This window comes from Podarcis tiliguerta (assembly GCF_965153285.1).
Source record: "Podarcis tiliguerta genome assembly, chromosome: 4".
NCBI lineage: Eukaryota > Metazoa > Chordata > Lepidosauria > Squamata > Lacertidae > Podarcis > Podarcis tiliguerta.
The window spans coordinates 82,808,059-82,827,651 of NC_139537.1; the positions used below are offsets into that span (position 1 = coordinate 82,808,059).

General features: G+C 40.7%; 1 protein-coding gene across 4 annotated transcripts in view; it reads left to right on the forward strand.

The window, feature by feature from the left end:
• NDFIP2 (Nedd4 family interacting protein 2) overlaps nucleotides 1–16,906 on the forward strand; it is a 52,524-nt gene extending 35,618 nt beyond the window's left edge. For 2 of the 4 annotated variants that reach the window (XM_083438100.1, XM_083438101.1), the window contains exons 4-9: nucleotides 422–481; nucleotides 3,540–3,627; nucleotides 7,536–7,660; nucleotides 10,061–10,127; nucleotides 11,615–11,720; nucleotides 14,628–16,906. In XM_083438100.1, coding sequence (XP_083294226.1) covers nucleotides 422–481; nucleotides 3,540–3,627; nucleotides 7,536–7,660; nucleotides 10,061–10,127; nucleotides 11,615–11,718 — 444 coding nt within the window. In that variant the 3' untranslated portion in view covers nucleotides 11,719–11,720; nucleotides 14,628–16,906. The remainder of the gene's footprint in view (nucleotides 1–421; nucleotides 482–3,539; nucleotides 3,628–7,535; nucleotides 7,661–10,060; nucleotides 10,128–11,614; nucleotides 11,721–14,627) is intronic. The other 2 variants (XM_083438102.1, XM_083438103.1) reach the window with 1 other exon arrangement.
• Nucleotides 16,907–19,593: the final 2,687 nt, after the last annotated feature.

The window sequence follows — 19,593 nt, forward strand, 5'->3', positions numbered from 1 at the left end:
CTCAGATAAATGTTAAGACCACAGAAAGCTGTTTTAGCCTGCATTTTGACCTCAGTTGCCCATTTGTAAAAGCTGTTGCATACTGTGTAGTAGAACACCTTTTGGTGTGACTGTTTCCTCGTGAGTTTTTCATTTCTAATCGGACCAAATAGCAATGATCTATTTCCATGCTAAAATTCTATGCTTCAGAAGTAAGTCCCATTGTACAGTGGGGCTTGCTTCTGAATACAAATGTATAGAAGAGCACTGTCAGTATTTGAAGTACTGGATCTCTCTCTGTGAGCTATTTTCAATTCCTTTTATATTACATTACATTTAAATTATAATTTAGTTTGCTAGAAACATTGCTTGAATGTTTGACTTGTACTGAATGGCTTAACATTCCTTTAGTTCTTCTGTCTTATTTTCTTTACATGCTTAGCACGGCCAATTTAGGGAGTCTAGGAGTCTGTTTGATGAAATATTCCTGAGCCCACCAGAGGTATGAAACAGTTCTATGAAGTTTAGATTTTGCAGTGAGTTTTCTTCCTGCCAAGCAGAAACAAATGAATTTCTCAATGCCTTCACTCGATGAACTTGCCGCAATTCTAATATCACAATGCTGTCTGAAGATTCTCATTAGTTTTCTATAAAGACTTAAATAGAGATAAGGACTACGGAGCACATTGGGACTTACGTTTAATTGTAAGCATGCATGAGATTCTGCTGTTATGAAAATATCCTTTCATCTGCTATAGTAGTGGAAATAAATTTGAAAACATGAGGGAAATAACCAGGAATACCTGGTAAGCTGAGCATCCTTGCTCTAGAAGAGCCTTCGCTGTGTGCCTTGTACCACAGCTCCCATCATCCCTGACTATTGACCATACTGGCTATGACTGATGGGAGTTCTAGTCTAAAACAACTGGATAACATCAGTTTGGGGAGCACTGATCATGGTCATTCAAACTAGTATCATTTCTGTGGGCAATTGAGCCTCCCCTGTTTTAGAGTGTATCTTGCTGTGAACAAGGTTTCTGCCTTTGGATTGGATATTGTGGCAATTTCCAATATTTGGGGTTGGGGTTGGAGTGGGAAATGTATCCAGTAGGAAGGATGAAAGGAAATAAAATGCAATACTTGCTTTTGGTTCATTGAGTTTCTGTGAGGTGTTACTACGCAGCACCTTCATGCTTCCAAATGATGATTGTTTGGTACTTCTAAAATATCAACAAAGGTGTGTTTAGGCTAATTTCTGTCAAATACTTGTTTATGCTGCAGCTACTAAACATTACCAGGCAGAATGCGAAGCAAATATATGTTTGTTATAATGTCTTTCCATATAGTCAAAATAGGTATAATTTTCACTATTATATAGTACATACTAGCAAGTAAAAAAAAGAAAGAAAAGATGATGAATAAATATCTCTTTAATGTAGGGACTCCATACTGCTGCTTAACATTGCAATGGTATGAGCAACAAAACTATGGTACCTCAACTGAAGTTGTATTTTTTAGGATGTTAGCACCCTCTGCTGTCTGATAGCAGCAAAGCTTTTGATTTAGAATATTCATTACACACTTGCGGATGAACTATTGTCTTACATTGGACAATTACATGAGCACATGTTGAATATCTCAATAGAGTAGCTAGAATCAATGAGATTTAAGTTCATATTATTTAGTGGAAATTTAGAGAGAGTCCCTAACTACTAAAATGTATGTGAACAGTTGAGGGTGGAAATCAGAAAATATTTAGATAGGTCTGTCTATGTTTATACCGGGGCTGCTGGAGCATTTTAAATAATGCTCAATAATGTTCTATATGCATCTTCAAAATAAAATATATCCAGGAATGCAGTAAAATTAGGGGTTCTCCAGGTTCTTTCATAACAAAGTTCCCTTAACAAAAATAATCTTCAAACTTCCCAAAGTGCCATTAAGACAACAGAAAAACAATGACAAGAATCCTTGGAAGTTGCTGAAGTGTCTTAGCTGTAGTTCTAACTTCCGTGCGTTTTGATCTAACGCTAAAATACCAACTGGATTTCTTCTGACCACCTACTTTATTTACTGAAGAGCAGAAGCCAGAAGTTAAGCCTCGAAGCCCAAGGCTCAGTAAGCATAGGGAGCAGGTTAAACATTGGGCTTTGGTGGAGTTTCATTGCGTCTGTCTCTACAGCGGAAATAATTTTCCCGGAACTGATTTCCTTTTCAATACAGAAGTTGGGGGACCAACTTAGACCTTTCTGCAGTCCCTCAGTAAACTATGGCTCCTCGCTGAGACACATGCTCAACAGAATCTAAAATCTTAATTACTGTAGCAAGACTTAGGGAAGAAAGACACACACCTGAAATTTTCCGTTGAGTTCACTAGAAAGCACACAGGTGTTTCACACTTTCGGGTGTTGTGTTAAATATCCATACATAAACTGGTGGCCCGTTGACATTTTAGTGTTCCCCATAAATGTACATTTTGGGGGAGCAGCCAGTCACTGCTCCCTTCATGTCTGCATTTTTAACCAGTGTCTTTGTCATGCATGTTACACTGCACCCCAACAACTTGAAATGTGAAGGGGCTCTCTGATTTCAGTGGCTAAGTCATTTTAGAGTGCAACTTTTTCGTAAAATTATGTGGTTCAGTGAGGCCGCCACCCCTTGCTGCTTGTTTTGGTTGACTCTTGAGAGAGACAAAGGAACAACTAGGAAGAAATGTGTGGGCCTAACCCATTAGCTTGGGAAAGAGATGAAGTGCTGAGGAATGGTGAGAATATAGAAGCCATTCATGGGCCTATACCAGGCTTCCTCAACCTCGGATATCCTGATGTTTTTGGCCTACAACTCCCATGATCCCTAACTAGCAGGACCAGTGGTCAGGGATGATGGGAATTGTAGTCTCAAAATATCTGGAGGGCCGAGGTTGAGGAGGCCTGGCCTATACTTTGGTAAGAGGGAAGGCTGCATGTTTCCCATTCGAGCATTAAGTGGAAAATCAGAATTTTCTGCTCTTGCTCCTGTGTTCTGCATCCTGCATCCCTCCACTGCCCCTGAAGTGTCCTCTATCAGTTGCTTCGAGCATCTGACAAAGACAGAACTTTTTGTCCCAAGTTTTCCCAGACCCATAAGATTCGACCCTGCCATTACTATATTTGTTTTTAGGATACCGTTTTTCTGTTTGTCCTTAGAAATCTTAGAATATGAAGCAATTTAGAAACACTTCAGTAAATAGGTTTAGCTTGGCTTCAGTACAATATTAAAATAAATGATACTGAACTAGGGATTTTTTCTTAGTTATTTTTCTAATTATTGCATTTGATGTTTTTAAATATTTCAGTTTTTATTTTGTAAGTCACAGAATTTTACTGATGTGTGGCCATGTACACTTAATAAATAAAAATAGCTTATTATGAACAAGCAATCTAAGCAACTGAAGTGTACTTATGTAGTCACCTTGGTTTTTTACCTAGATACCTACTCCCACTTAAGTTAGTAGTTTGAAAAGTATTAATTTAATTCCATGCAATGTGTGTTTATTAATCATCATCATCATCATCTTAAAGGAAGAAGAGTATCCCCCAAGGGACGATTTCAGTGACGCAGACCAGCTTCGCGTGGGCAATGATGGCATCTTCATGTTGGCTTTTTTCAGTAAGTAGCACATCTTTGTGTCCTCGTAAGCAGCAGTTGTTTGAGGCGTGGGTGGGGAACCCCCTTCAGTCCAAGGGCCCCTTCTCATTGCAAAAACTTTCTGACAGCTGCATATCAGTGATGGGAGTGGCCAGACACCCATCACTGTCCATCCTCCATTCAGACATGCAGAAGGTTTCACCAGAGTTCAGGGACACATTCCAGCCAGGTAAAATCGACAGAGGAGGAAGTAGAGGGAAGGGGGAGCACAGAGGCTGGGTTGAGTCCTGGGGACACACTCAGACCCTGAGCCAGAGGTTCTTCCTCCATGGTAAATGCAGCAGGATTCTTGATGTCACTCAGTTGGTAGAGCATGAGACTCTTAATCTCAGGATCATGGGTTCGAGCCTCATGTTAGGCAAAAAGATTCTTGTGTTGCAGGGGTTTGGACTAGATGACCCTTGTGGTCCCCTCCAGCTCTACAGTTGTATGATTCTAAGAATCCTCTCTTCCCAGCCACACAAGATGCAGCATTTACTAATGGAGAATAGAGAAATATATTAAAGTCTTGTGGGACGCGGGTGGCGCTGTGGGTAAAACCTCAGCACCTAGGGCTTGCTGATCGAAAGGTCGGCGGTTCGAATCCCCATGGCGGGGTGCGCTCCCGTTGTTCGGTCCCAGCGTCTGCCAACCTAGCAGTTCGAAAGCACTCTCGGGTGCAAGTAGATAAATAGGGACCGCTTACCAGCGGGAAGGTAAACGGCGTTTCCGTGTGCGGCTCTGGCTCGCCAGAGCAGCGTTGTCACGCTGGCCACGTGACCCGGAAGTGTCTTCGGACAGCGCTGGCCCCCGGCCTCTTTGAGTGAGATGGGTGCACAACCCTAGAGTCTGTCAGGACTGGCCCGTACGGACAGGGGTACCTTTACCTTTACCTATTAAAGTCTTGTTCATACTTTAGCTCTCTTCTCTTCCACACATTAGGCAGTGGCAATGTATGCCACAAGGAGCCACAACCAGCCTTGATCCTCACGTTTTACGATTTTAGGCATATGCGTCAAATTGCAAAGCATGTTAGAATCTTGAGAGAAAGATCTGTGTTGTTAAGAGTTGCCATTGACATGCGGTTTGAGCAAATTTAACTCCATGAGCAGCCAATGATATGTTTGCACTTGACTTCCGAGGCTGGATAAGTGGAGGCAAAGTGTAGGTTGATTATCTGTACTCTCAAATATCAGTTTTTACTGACATCAATAACATAGGCTGGGCTCTTGATATGTGGAGTAGGATGAATAATCTTTCTCACCCAGCTCCTATCCTCCTCCCCAGTAGACCAGTGTTATGATAAAAGCACCTGGTTCTGAATTTACAGTAATTGAAGCATTGTAATTTGAATCCAGTAGTTCCACAGTGTGTGACACACACTGAACATTGCTCCTTATTTTGAAGTTAAATTAATTTCCGTCCTTGCTGTGGATCATGATACGTGACTGCCATCCTGTGACAATTCTCTGTATTGCAGCTGCTGTCATTCATGACTTATATGCAACAAGTGTTTAATGTTTTGCAACTATTCATGTCGATACTTGAAATTACCTGCAATAACTCAGCTCTTTAGCATAGAGATTCTGTGTTTGTATTTTAATTGAATACTACAGATATGTTATACAATCATATCTTTGGGTGCTGTTTGCAAAGTAAAAAAAGCACATTAGAGCAGAGGTTTCCAAACTGTGTGTCACGACACGTTAGTTTGTCAGCTGCAGTCCATGTCACACGAAAGCCTCTGGTTTGCTAGTAAAACTGAATTACTGTGTTGCAAAAAGATGCATGCTTAAAAAGTGTCACCAACATGGAAAGCTTGGAAAGCTCAGCATTAGGATAATGGGGCAGGGGCTTTTTTCAATTCATGTCAGCCAGGTCAGCACTGCCCAAGCACAGCAGATGAGCCACGTATGATAATACCAAATGGTTTCGCCGCCCCTAATTTTCACAGGCAGCAAAATCGGGAGATTTATCAAGCTCTGGATAGTCACCATATATAGCCTTTAGGCTATGTTCAGTTCGGTGGGTTGCAAGTTGTGCAATCTAGATGTAAACAAGGAACTGGTGGAAGAGTAAAATTACATTTTGGCAGCGCTGATTAATGTTTCTGGGAAACTGGAGCAGCTTCTCGAATAGCTGAGTACTCTAATGAAAATAAGAGCTCCACATGATGGAACTTGCCACTTGTAAATGGAAATGTGAGTTTGTGCACCTCTTTAGCACAAGGCATAAGACGTGATGCTCCTTTAAATATTTAGCACACCACTGTGGAGGCTGCTTTTCCTGTCTAGCAGTATTGAGTAATGGGGTGGGGAATACAAAACCCTCCCTGCAATTTCTGGACCTCTAGAAAGAAAAGGACCATTAAATCTGTTAATCTTTGGATAGTGGGCTGTGTTTATCCCCAGCAGTTGAAGCCCCTCACTTTTAACAGAGAAATTTTCAGAGACGCATGCAATGTAAAACCTTAAAAACAATGAAAGGGTAAAATATATTCAATGAAAAATACAGATGGAGCAGCCAGCAGCCAGCTAAAAATAGTGTTGAAATTGGTGACCTAAAAAGCCTGTTAAGTGTTTCACCCTATGCTGAAAAGATAAACTTGGTATCTGGAAAATCTTTGGGAAGATAATTCTAAAGCCAGGATGATGCTATAGAGAAGGTCCAATTGCTAATTGCTATCATCCTAACATCCTGGAGGAGGGTCTCTAAGGCAGATCTTAATACACGTTAAAGATCAATACGGGTAGTTTGAATTATTCCTGGAAATGAACAGGGAGCTATTTTAGCCATTTTAAAGCGGGTGTAATGTTTTGTTCAACCAGACCCAGCTAGTTTGAAATATGGCTAGATTGCCAACTACATTTTCTGAGAGTTTTTAAAGGCACCACAGTACACTATAATCAACGGGAATGTTAATAGATCATGGATAAATTATCGCCAGGGTATCTGTGTTCAGAAGGGGCTAGAGCTGGTGCATTGCCAAAGCTGGTGAAAGCTGCTTTGTGCTATGGAAGCTACTCAGGGCTCCAAAGACAAGGAGAATGCAATCCCATCAAGAACAGGTTGAACTTCTCCTAGAGCAGACAACCCAACTCCTAACACCACCTCCATCTTGTCTGGACTGGATTTCAGGTTTCTGGCCCTCATGCATCACTTACCAGATCCAGGCATCCTGTTAGCATCCCTACAGTTTCACTTGTCTTGCATGAAAAGTGAAAGTGCACCTGGATGTTATCTGCGTGTTGATGACATCTTGCTCCAAATCTCTGGATGACCTCCCTGGGTATTAAAACAATGAGTGCTTCTTTTAAAGCCATCTTTCATGGGGAAACTTTGTTGTGTTAGAAGTGAGGAAGTCCAGATGTCCATAATACACTTTTTTGACTCAAGCTTTTTGCTATTTATTGGGAGATCCTCAGAGTTGCTCACTCTAGACATTTGTCAGGAGTGTCTGTGAAGCCTTAGAACAGGGGTCAGCAAACTTTTTCAGCAGGGGGGTCGGTCCACTGTCCCTCAGACCTTGTGGAGGGCTGGACTATATTTTGAAGGGGAAAAAAGAACGAATTCCTATGCCCCACAAATAACCCAGAGATGCGTTTTAAATAAAAGGACACATTCTACTCATGTAAAAACATGCTGATTCCCAGACCGTTCACCCATGTCTTAGAACTTTGATTTGGTTCATCCCAGTTCAGCCTAAGTATTACAAGCTAATCCATTGCTTCTCTGTTCTTAGCGGTTTCTTTTTTATTGTTTGCTTTTACCTTTTAAACAGTCTTAAATAAGTATCTTGATAAAGTCAATTTACATACAGACACACACACATATGAATTCAGCTAAAAGAAATGCATTTAAGTTTTAACGAGGCGTACGTTTCATTTTAGTGGCCTTCATTTTCAACTGGATTGGTTTTTGCTTATCGTTCTGTATAACGAACACCATAGCAGGAAGATATGGTGCCATCTGTGGATTTGGGCTGTCTCTGATCAAATGGATTCTCATTGTTCGAGTAAGTCTCTTCCAATTACAGATTTTTAAATGAATTTTAAAAGTACTTTTTTTGTTTAAAATGAGTATTGGCAGATAATTATGTCCACTTTGATCAAGAATCTACTTAAAGGACCAAGAATTTGTTGTAGTTTAACGCAACAAAATTTGAGTTATGTGGGGTTTTTTGTGACATGGGAACTTTTGCCTTTATAGTTGTTTTGTTTCATTGGTTATCTTTTAATGCTTTAATTTTATTGAACTATGATGTTGATATTTCTGCAGATGATTCAATTTAGGCAAGAGGAACAACATGTCTATCAAGTAACTTGGTAGTTTGTGTATTCCATTCTAGCTAGTCATTATTATAAGACCTACTATTCACATTTAAGAATTGGTGTCTGAGTTTGCTTTCCCCCTCCTCCCTTCAGATCCCTTTTTCATTTTGGTCCATGCATTTTGGATTTTTTGGCCTGAAGTCTGGGAGTGTCCTCTTTTAATTGATTGTATTTAAGCTGTTGTGGGACAGGGTACAGAAGCTCCCAATAAATGATACAACATGGTACCTTTTTGCCCCAAACCATTAAAAGCTATTCTAAGTGCTATTAATGTTAAAATTTGGGTCCAGGTTAGGCGTGAGGGTCTAGGCACGCCTAGGGCACATGGGCACCAGCAGCTACTTAAGGATGCCACAGATTCCCTGCTCCTGCCACATTTTTGAGAGGGTTTCAAAGGTGAGACAAGAAGGTCACATCCAAAGGAAAGCAGTGGGAGCAAAGGCAGTCTGTTGCAGTTAACACAGCAGCAGAGACCCCCTTAAAATTGCTCAGGCATGGGAATTTTAATAGATGTCAGATACTTGACCTGTTCTGTCTACAGCTATTACAAACCTTCCTTGCTGGCCTGTTTGGGTTTCCTGTAGCTCCACTCTTTTTGCCCACAGCCTGGGGAAATCTCAGACTTACAGCAGGATTAAGCCCTTTCCAATGTTTGTCCTCTGCTGCACTGCAGTTGCATCATGATGCCAAATCTAGGTGATATAAATAGGTGGGACCACACAAAAACAGAGGCAAGTGTACTGCTTGGTTGCATTTGGCAGGAACAGGTTGTTCATGGCCCTATGAGACACTCATAGTTGGCCAAGCTATAATAATGTGGCCATCTCTTACTAAAGTTTAGTGAATGTGTTGTAATACTGTGGGAAGCTTTTCTGCATTTGATGAAGGCATATTGTTAGACCTTGTTGGAAGTATTTTTGTTTTTACTGTGTTTTCTTTTTGCAAATGCCGTAAATACACTAACAAGCTTTAAATAATGGAAATGCTCCATTAGCCAGTTTAAATGATTATGTGCAAACTGGCCTTATTTTTCTGCCATGTAATCATTTATAAGAGCATTTGGCCCTGCCTTGTTTCTTTAAATGTTTGACTTAACATACTGCATCAGCCAATTAGCCAATTATTTACTGACACGAAATAACCTAGAGTTGATGGGCAAGTTGGGACAATTGTAGCAACAGAGAAGGAAGTGATTGAACAGCCCCTGCTTGACTAAATTGTTTCTTACCACCCTCTAAAAGTTGCAGTGGACGTTCTGCGTTACTTTGAGTTTCAGGCTGTAACTGTGCTGAGTTCTTGGAGACATTTAAGTCATCCCTTTTTATCAGTGAAGCATGCAGTCTGCAGTCTGCTGAAGGCCAGATACCTGTCTCCAAAACCATCGCACCCTACCCTCCAGCTGCCTGTTCAGATTCCCACATCACAGAGAAGACAAAACTGTCTACCGTGCTCGCTAACAGGAACGATTGAATTGGCCCTTCAAGGTTCATTTAGCTGCGTTCAGCTCACTGCTGGGAACTGAATGCAGGAGAATCTAGTTTGAAAATGAAAAGAGTTTAATGAATCAGGGGTCTTTATGGAACTGGTATTCTTGGCCGCGATTATCAGTAGGGGGTGTACAGAAGGTCAAAAGCTCTCCTTTTGTGGGGTCAGCCAAACATCCCCATCTGATAAGATTAAACTAATGTGACTTTTGGTGTTAATATCGAAAGCAGCAGGCTCCTGTAATGTGTTTGAGATGGCAGACACGGGGCGGGGGGGGGGGGGGGAAGGAGAGACGGATTTACAAACGCAACCATTATTATGGTGACCGTCTGATTCTAATGAGTAATGCTTAATAAACCATTTTTTCACAGGTTGGTTGAGACTTCTTTGCTTGCAAGAAAGTAAAAGAAATAACTCCTCTTTTATTCTAAAGCTGCACAGAGTATATTTGTCTTCCCAAATGCACCAATTGTGATTTTTTATTTATTTGTTGTGTATGTTCTGTAATGTCTTAGATATGTATTTTCAGTAATCCTAATATGTTACAAGCATGATTTGAAATGTAGCTAACATGTTTGGGGGCTTTTCTCCCCTTCCAGTTCTCAGATTACTTTACTGGTTATTTCAATGGACAATACTGGCTTTGGTGGATATTTCTTGTACTTGGTAAGTCCCACTCAAAAACTTTACGTTTTGAATTTCCAAATAACTTTATAACTGAGTAGAACAACCCTAACTGGGTTTAAGAAAGATTGGCAGTAAATTTGCACATGTATGCTCATTGAAATCAAGGGCTTACTGTAGTGGCAAGAGAACTTATCACAGATCAAGCACGTTGGATAGAATTTCCATATTGCCTCTTCACAGACAAAATAATTTTCATTCCTGAATGTGGCACCAGTCCTCAATAGATAAAGTTTGAACAATTAAATATTTAACTTAACTTTTAAAAGCAAAATCCCAAACATGCTAATGCAAAGGGTCTGATTTATATTTCTCGTCCTCTGTGGGATTCATTGATATTCTTTGTTTTACCACCACTCCTTTTTAAAAGTCAGAAAAACAGAAGTCTGTTAGAGACAGAGGGTAGATTTTTCTGAATAATTTTTTTACATTTTCTAAATCTAAATAAGATAAAGCTTTCTGAATTTCTGAATTGATCTCATTATGTTTAAAACACAGCATCGTAACTGAACTAAGACTATTCAAGTATATAAGGTCAAAGTTTACGTATAAGCTTTCCATTAAGATACCTAGTTTTTATAATTATTTTCTTGGACTATATGAATGGTTTTGAATGCGAGTGTGCCTGTCACTTTGTATTCAATCCATGGAGGTATCCTTTTTGCCTTAGAAATGCAGTGTGCATTAATCATTATTCACTCAGGCAAGGGGAAGGGCTTTATGCTGCTGAACACAGTGCTTCTGTTCCCTCAATTTTCTTTTGAAAAGCTGTCTGCCGAGCTTCAGGCTTCTGGGGCAGCTGCAGGGAAGGTTGCTGGGGAAAAGAAGGCTTTTAAGTGTATTTGAGCATCCATTGTACGTCCGAAGCTTGGCTCACTTGCTTGGGTCAGCTGGTGATCTTGCCTTGTGGTGTAACTATCACCCCAACTATTTACAGCTTATTCCTACCAGTTTATTTTAAAATTCCATGCCAACTTTCTTGAAACGGCCCGTAAACAATACAATATAAGAACTAAATGTAAACAGAGGCAATTTATAGATGCACCACTGATGCAAATAAATGCTCATATAGCCCATACATACCTTGGCAGAAAAAGCAAGAGTAAAACTCAAGTCTAATTAAAATTAAGGCCATTGATTGATTCAGTAATTTATCACCAAAATCTTAATATAGGTTCCTTTTGGAGATACTGTGATTGATTGCATAGGAAAGTTAAGCTTTCATCCTACTCGCCACATATTTTTAGCTTCTCTGTACAGTGCCCGACTTCCTACTTAGAAAGCCTGCTTAGGAAAGCACCCTTTCCTTGAACTTGCCAAGGTATGTTGATGTGACTGCGACTCTATAAAAGTTCCTTGGCATACGTACTGAAAGTGTAAAATGGCGAATCGTTGTAAGCTTGCTTCCTTTCAATTAGCACGAGAATGCATCTTTTAATCAATGTTTCACATTCCACCTCTGCTTTCAGGTCTCCTCCTATTTTTCCGAGGTTTTGTTAATTACCTGAAAGTCAGAAACATGTCTGAAAGTATGGCAGCTGCTCATAGAACAAGATTTTTCTTCTTGTACTAGAGGTAAGCACCGTAGCTCCTTTCGTAGGTAAGTACTTGGCACAGAAAATGCCTTCAGCCAAATTGCTTTCTCCGTTTTGCACACTTGGGCATGCATGCACAAATATTGCCTTCTATTGCTTGATAGTTGCCTTTGTTTGTCAAGCCTATTTCTGCAATGTCAGGGTTGAGTTTCCCCCATTCCTTTTTTTTAAAAAAAAACAACAACAGCAAGTCCCATGCATTCCTCTGACGGAAAAGCAAGCAGTTAATGTCTGATTTCCCCAACTTTATTAAATGTTGTAGGCCTCTACATAAATACCTGACTCTTCTGTAGTGAGGATAAATCAACTCCCTAAACACCTTTTTAACATTTGGCAGGTGTAACTATTATGTCTTCAAAGTCCATGAGCATTTAAACTTCAACCCACATTCTATAGAAAAGAGATATACCAGGCCTTGACTGATGCTAGTATGGTCCCATTGAACATTGCCCATGATATTTGCATTCCCTTTTCAGTTTCCAGTTCACTTATCATAAGGCTTTTGCAAGGACTGCTGACAAAATGCAAGTTAGGCTGGCATTATTATTCCATGTTTCAGTTTTGGAGTGTGTGTCATGCTGGCTGAGAAAATAGCAAGGTGCATAAAAGTAGCTCGCAAGTTCATTGCCAAAGTGCGATTTGAATGAGAGGTTTCCCTTTGCAACACTTGTGGTCCTAGTATAATATTCATATCACAGTCCTGACTCTTTCCAAACATGCTCATCTCCCTGGCCAAGGACGAGGATGTTTAAACTGCACCGTCAGTGTGCAGTGGTGCCTTACAGAATTATGCCAGCAATGTAGAGGGGTTCCTGTTTCCCAAGGAGCTTAAAATCTAAAAGGGAGAGGGGGACAACAGAAGAGGGAAGAATGTGAGCAAATGCTGTTGCAAACACTTGAAGTTTGGATGAGGATTAAGAGGATAAACAAAAAGCCATGTGGAAAAGGTGGGTTGTAAGGAGGGATTTGAAGGAAGAGAGAGGTGGCATGCACAATGTTCACTTTCCGGAAGGCTCTTTCATGGGGGTGGGGGTGGGGAGGAAAGGACAGAGAAGTTTAAATGCGTAATAGTCTGATTTATTGATTCATCCGGCTTATTTCCTGAAGTTTGGCCCACAGCGGTAGTCATCCCTATATTCAAAAAGGGCCTTGCATGCGATCCGGCTAGTTATAGACCAGTTAGTTTGTTACCTGTAATTAGCAAATTATATGCAAAGTGTCTTTACAATAAGCTAGTTGATTGGATAACCGATGAAGCTATTTTTGCTGAACAGCAAGCAGGATTTAGATGAGGCGGATCCACTATAGACCATTGCTTTGTACTAGCCCATTTTATAGATAAGTATGTTAAGGCAGTGTGCTATATGCAGATTTGATTGATCTGAAGGCTGCATTTGATTCAATCTCTCCAGTAAGACTGTGGGATAAGCTGAACTCTTCCAAGTATAGATAAAATATTGTTGCTCTTGATTAAATGTCTGTATAAAAACACAGTGCTGAAAGTGTGTTGCTCTACAAATGGGCAGCTCACAGAATCCGTACCAGCCACAAAGGGAGTTAAGCAAGGTTGCATCCTAGCTCCCACACTATTTAGTTTATATTTAAATGATATTGTCCAGAGTTTAACATCCCCAGAGTATCATGCCCCTAAACTGACCACAAAAGCTATCTATAGTATTATACGCAGATGCATGGAAGGGATAAAATGGAGAAAGGGTCCCCAAATATAGTGTGGTAAAGATGTGTTTAAGGCAAAGATTATCTTCACACATAAATAGTTATCAATATTCAGTATTAATCTGTTATAATCTACTATACTATAATCTAGTATTAATCTGTTATTACTCTTTGTATCAATGTCTGAATATAATTCAGGGGCTGAAGATAAAAATGTAGACCAACCAATTTAATATGGCTTCAGAACAATGTAAATGAGCGGTGTGCTTGTTTTCAAAATGTATAACTGACTGGAGCCCTTAAAGCATAGGTGAAAACAACATCATAGCATAAATTCTCAATAAAAACAGCTGAATGTCTGACCATTCTTGACATGGAATAGGTAAAGGGACCCCTGACCGTTAGGTCCAGTCATGGCCGACTCTGGGGTTGCGGTGCTCATCTCGCTTTATTGGCCGAGGGAGCCGGTGTACAGCTTCTGGGTCGTGTGGCCAGCATGATTTAAGCCACTGTTTACCTTCCCGCCAGAGTGGTACCTATTTATCTACTTGCACTTTGACGTGCTTTCGAACTTCTAGGTTGGCAGGAGCAGGGACCAAGCAATGGGAGCTCACCCCATTGCGGGGATTCGAACCGCCGACCTTCTGATCAGCAAGCCCTAGGCTCTGTGGTTTAGACCACAGCACCACCTGCATCCCTTGACATGGAATAGGTAGCAGTCTGTAACCCGTGTCTCCCAAGGGTTTACAAACCTAAGATGTTTCCAAACAGAGAGGTTTCCATGGGCTTTAGAAGGGGCAACTAAATGAATCTTGAGTTTTTCTGAAGAAAGGGAATTCTGCAATCGTTGGCCACCACCCTAAGGTGGTGGCCAGTCACATTTCTGATGGTGGTTACACCTGCAGGAAAAGCCTTGCTTCCTGTTCTTAACACCTGGGAAGGAATGCAGAGGGAAAGTGCTCACTCAGATACCATAGGGGGAAAGCATATGGGGTTTTAAAGATTAAAGCATCTTTAACTTAGCCCAGAAACTAATTTGCCTCCACTGGAGTTCTTGTTGTAACGGTGAAAAATTCTCTATGTACTGAAATGTCCCCAAGGGACTATATTCACATACATATTTCAGAATGCAGTATTATTAAATATGTTGTTTGCTTATCCCGCTGATTTTTTAGTTAACTAAAATACAGCTCTTTTCTTTTATTCCTAGACTGCATCGACCAGACATTCCTTTCTCATACCAATGTGAACTTCCAGCCAATCTGTAACCTTCCAAGCGAATAGGGAAAGACGACTACTAGAAGCAGGAGATAAATTTGAAGCAGGATCTTTTTGCCGCTTAGGGAATGACAGGGTGGTCTATGCTTAAGTGCCATTTCTGTTCATTCCACTAAATATTTATATTAAGCATTGCCTTTTGTCTTGCACATATGCATATGTGCTAATTTAACAAGAACTTTAAAAAGAATAAATTCCATGCATATGGTCTGCTAAGCAGTTGAATACAGCCAGACTTGACTAATTTGTGTTTTGTATCTGGAAGATTTAAAGTGGTAACTTGTTTTCACAGTATTATGTACTATCTACTTAACAGAAGTTTCATTAAGTACAAGTAATTTGTACTGAATGACTCACAGTAAGCCACTCAGACTCTGTAGTATGTAAATTGCATTCATCCAATTATGCACATAAAAACTGCTCTATCACATGATATGTAGTTCTATAAACATGCATTGAAAAGCTGTCGAGGGCTAACCAAGGTTTCCCTAGTGCACCTCTCTTACACTGGTGTGAATTTGGGTCCCCCCCCCTACATAGATGTGGGCCATAAAAGCAGTAGCCTTAATCACTGCCATTTTAAGCCCAATTTGAACACATTCTTAAAGTAAGCATATACAGTAAAAAAAATCTGCATGTGCTATAGTTCGTAAAGTCCCAATATTTGATCTGATAACTATATTACAGGAAAGTGTAACACCATCCCATGCTGTTCTAGTGATCTAGGAAACCGGAAGAGAGATTGGAGCAGTAGCCTCAGTTATCAGATCAGGAAGTAATGGGATTGCTCTCTCTCTTCCTATGTGGCCTCTCCATTATTTCTGCCTTAGCAGAGCAACATGGGATTGAGCCATGTTGGATCAGTGGCTGCGCTGCTCCCAAAACATTCCCACCAGCCCTTAAACTTCAAAAAGAAGTGTCCGGATTACAAACAATGGCAAAATGTTAGCAATATCACTTCTTCTCCAATGTCTTACCAGTTTGATGTGCATACGGGTCTTTGGGGCTGTGTAACTTTATGAGCATTAAGCCCTGCAAGAAAGCTTTTGGCAACAATCTGTACAGAGCCAAAAGAATTAAGATGTGCATCAGAACAATGATGTTTCCTTAAGGGCACAAATTGATGGATTTTGAGTCCCGGTCCTGAAGGGGGGGAAATTTTACACTCGTTTCACTGTCATGTTCATCATCTCATTGGAAAGGCTAGTGTAAGATAATTGCTAGTCTGATCCTGCACTTTTTCTAGGTAGGTAGACCTCTACCCCACTCCTTTTTCTCACCCTACAATCATTGGCTCTAACTGGAGATCAGGACTGTACACTCTCTGACTCCGACTGCACAACCTCCACTCCTCTAGGTGAGTTTGTCAAGGAGCCCTGCTCCATTCCAGGTGAAAGGAACAGACATTGCACACCACCAGTGGATGAACAACCTAGTTCTTTAAGCCGGAGTGTCAGTTTTCCCTGTTGTTGTGTTTTGTGGGAGTGTTTCCATAATCGCCGTTCCTTAACCCCAAAGGTTACTCGCCATGCTTTCACAGGAATGATGTTAAGTTTAGGTCAATTCCATTGGGCACATTTTCATTTCCCTTGCAAAAATACAAGCAATTCGCCGTCAGTGGTATCCGCACCATAGTAATGATGGCCCTCCCGTGCAAAGGAATATATCTAGGGCTTTTTATGGGGAGGCAAATGCTGAATCACATGTGTTTCTTCCCCAAACATCTCTGGGACTCTGCACTCTGGCATGACGGGAGACAAAACCTCCCAGATATCCACAAACAGCTCTCATCTCAGTTGCTGCCAATCACTCATCACTCTGCGTTTGGGGAGTGGTAGATGCACATTTATTCTTTTGTTTGTTTCTTAATTTGAACTCTTGCATTTTTAATACTAATGTGTAGAGGAATTATATGTCTCATTTAGTGCTGTATCCAATTTTGTATCTATTGTATGCATAAGGTTTATATTCTTTAATATTTCAGGATTAATAATAATTAAAAAAAAGGCCGAAGAGTTTGAAAGCAAAAGCCCACTACTGCTTTTCATGAAAACAAGATTCTCTTGGGAATTCCCATGTGTTTCTCTCTGAATTCATCAGTATTTTTTCTATGATTTTCTCTCCTCTCTATCTCTCTTATTTATCTTCCTTTTTTTGCATTATTTGTTCTCATAAGAGGCAGGTGAATAAAAGTTTTTGTTTTGGAATAAAGGCTCCTGGTTTTATGTTGCACATTAGGAAACTCTGCTGCAGTTTCTATCAGGTCAAATGGATTCTTTCTGCTTGGTTCCATTTTTAAAACTATAAATTTGTTACAGTGTTGTGGAAGATTTGTAAACGTGTGTGTGTGTTTGAGAGAGAGAGAGAGAGAGAGAACATACTTCTGTGAGTGGTGTTTTTATCTAAGATCAAAGCTGCTGCTTTGGTGATCACTCATAGCTGAGTAAGATTGTCTTCCATGAATATGTTCTTAACAGTGAGTCCGTAAGTGACTGTGGAGGCCAATTCTGGATCCACACTTCCTTCCACAGTGGGGACATAGGTTTCTGGGTAGTAGTTGAAGGTTTGCCAAACATGACTTCCTCTTGGCAAGTTTCTCCCTTCCTGACACCATTGGTAAAGGCTGTTCTCCGATTGGAGCACTCGCAGGCCAGTGTTTCCCAATTGTCTGTGTTTATACTACATTTTTAAAGATTTGCCTTTAGAGAGTCTTTGAACCTCTTTTGTTGACCACCAGCATTACACTTTCCATTCTTGAGTTGGGAATAGAGTAGTTGCTTTGGAAGACGATAATCAGGCATCTGCACAACATGACCAGTCCAACGAAGTTGATGTTGCTTTGACACTGGTGATCTTTGCTTCTTCCAGTACAGTGGCACTAGCGATGTGTAAGTGATGTGTAAAATTTTTCTGAGACATTCTTGATGGAATCTTTTCGAGGAGCTGGAGATGCCATTTTTAAATGGTCCATATTTCATAAGCATACAGTAAAGTTAGTAGTACAATAGCTTTGTAAACAAGCATTTTGGTTTCCCTGCAAATGTCCCAGTCCTCAAACACTCAGATACTAGGGGCAAGGCACTAAGGGAGAGTCTCTTGGTTCCCCCATCCTGTGTCCTGTTTTTAAATAACTGTGTGCACAGAGAAAGAAAGAGACTTGATATTTGCCCACAAGGGAAAACATACAGGGATTTGGGATGAGTAGAAAAGTTAGTTCCCATGGCTAGAAATAAATCATTTTAAGGTGACTTCCTAGGTTTGCTGCTGCTTATAAGAAACTGGTTCCTGCCTGGAAACTGCAAGGCAATAAAGGAATTTCTCATTTGGAATGATCTTGCTGCGGAAGTGACTGCATTCGTTATTCTTCCCTGAGAAGTCAAGCCTGCAAGTTTCTGTTGTATATATGTACTTTGCAGTCCCCTTAAAAATAATGAGGTTGTAGGGCTAAGTTCTTGAGTCTATTGTGTCTGCTCCACACCTACACCTGCCCCAGAGTGGATTATTTTTAAATGAAAGATATAGATGAGACATTATTTAGAACCAGTTTTCCCCATGTATACTCCATGTGAAAGTGTTCAGCTAAATAGGAGCTTCATTCTACCTACAAGTGCAGTCCAAAGCCCTTAGAAGTGGGAGGGCAAGTAATAATGAAATGAATTATTTGGGTTTCTCTGTACACATAAGCAGACATTGAAAAACAGTGCATGCTTCAAGATGCAAGAGCTCAGAAGTTTTCATAAGGGGGAAGGACTGGTAGTAAGAGGACAATACATTGTCTCAACGGGTAAAGTAAAGGTAAAGGTACCCCTGCCTGTCAGGGCCAGTCGTGACTGACTCTGGGGTTGCGTGCTCATCTCGCTCAAGAGGCCGGGAGCCGGCGCTGTCCAAAGACACTTCCGGGTCACATGGCCAGCGTGACGAAGCTGCATCTGGCGAGCCAGCACCAGTGCTGCACACGGAAACGCCATTTACCTTCCCGCTAGAAAGCGGTCCCTATTTATCTACTTGCACTTAGGGGTGCTTTCGAACTGCTAGGTGGGCAGGAGCTGGGACCGAACGACGGGAGCTCACCCCGCAGCGGGGATTCGAACCGCCGACCTTTCGATCAGCAAGTCCTAGGCTCTGTGGTTTAACTCACAGCGCCAACGGGTACAAGCTCCTAATTTGCTGCTTTGGGTCCCTTGGCTTTTGACTATGAATTCATCCTTTCCCCTTCTTCAGTTCTTCTATTATTATAGCTGCATTGGTTTCAGTGGGGGGGGGGGGGAACGTGCTAATTTGCCACAATAATACATAATCTATAGCAGTGTTTCCCAAACTTAGGTCTCTGGCTGCTTGGGTCTCTGGCTACAACTCCCATCATTCCTAGTAGGACCAGTGGTCAGGGATTATGGGAATTGTAGGGAAGATGGGGATTTGTAGTTCCAAAACAGATGGCGATCCAAGTTTGGGAAACTGATCTATAGTGTCAAATGCTTGGATATTGTTCCCAATAGTTTTTTTTAATGTAGAATAGGCTTTAATAGAGGTTCATGGACTTGGTTTTTAAGAGATTTAAGTATAGAGTTTAACAGACGTCTGATATTAAATAGATTTTAAAAATAATCTGTTTTACATTTGAAACAGGCATTTCAGTTCCTGGGACCAAAAGTCCTTCTGCATCAGAGATCAAAATAGCAGAACCTTAAACAGCCCATTCATAAAGTTTTGTTCTTTGACTTCAGTTCTGGATATCTGTGAACTTATCTCAAGTTCATTTTGTGCTCTCTTCAGACAAATATTAAAGCCGAGGGATTAGTAGACATTGTTCTTGTAAAGAGTTATTTGAGGAAAATAAAATAAACAGGACTTAGACGATCTCTTCTGAACATTTTAATGGTTTTTGGCTGTAGTCTCTT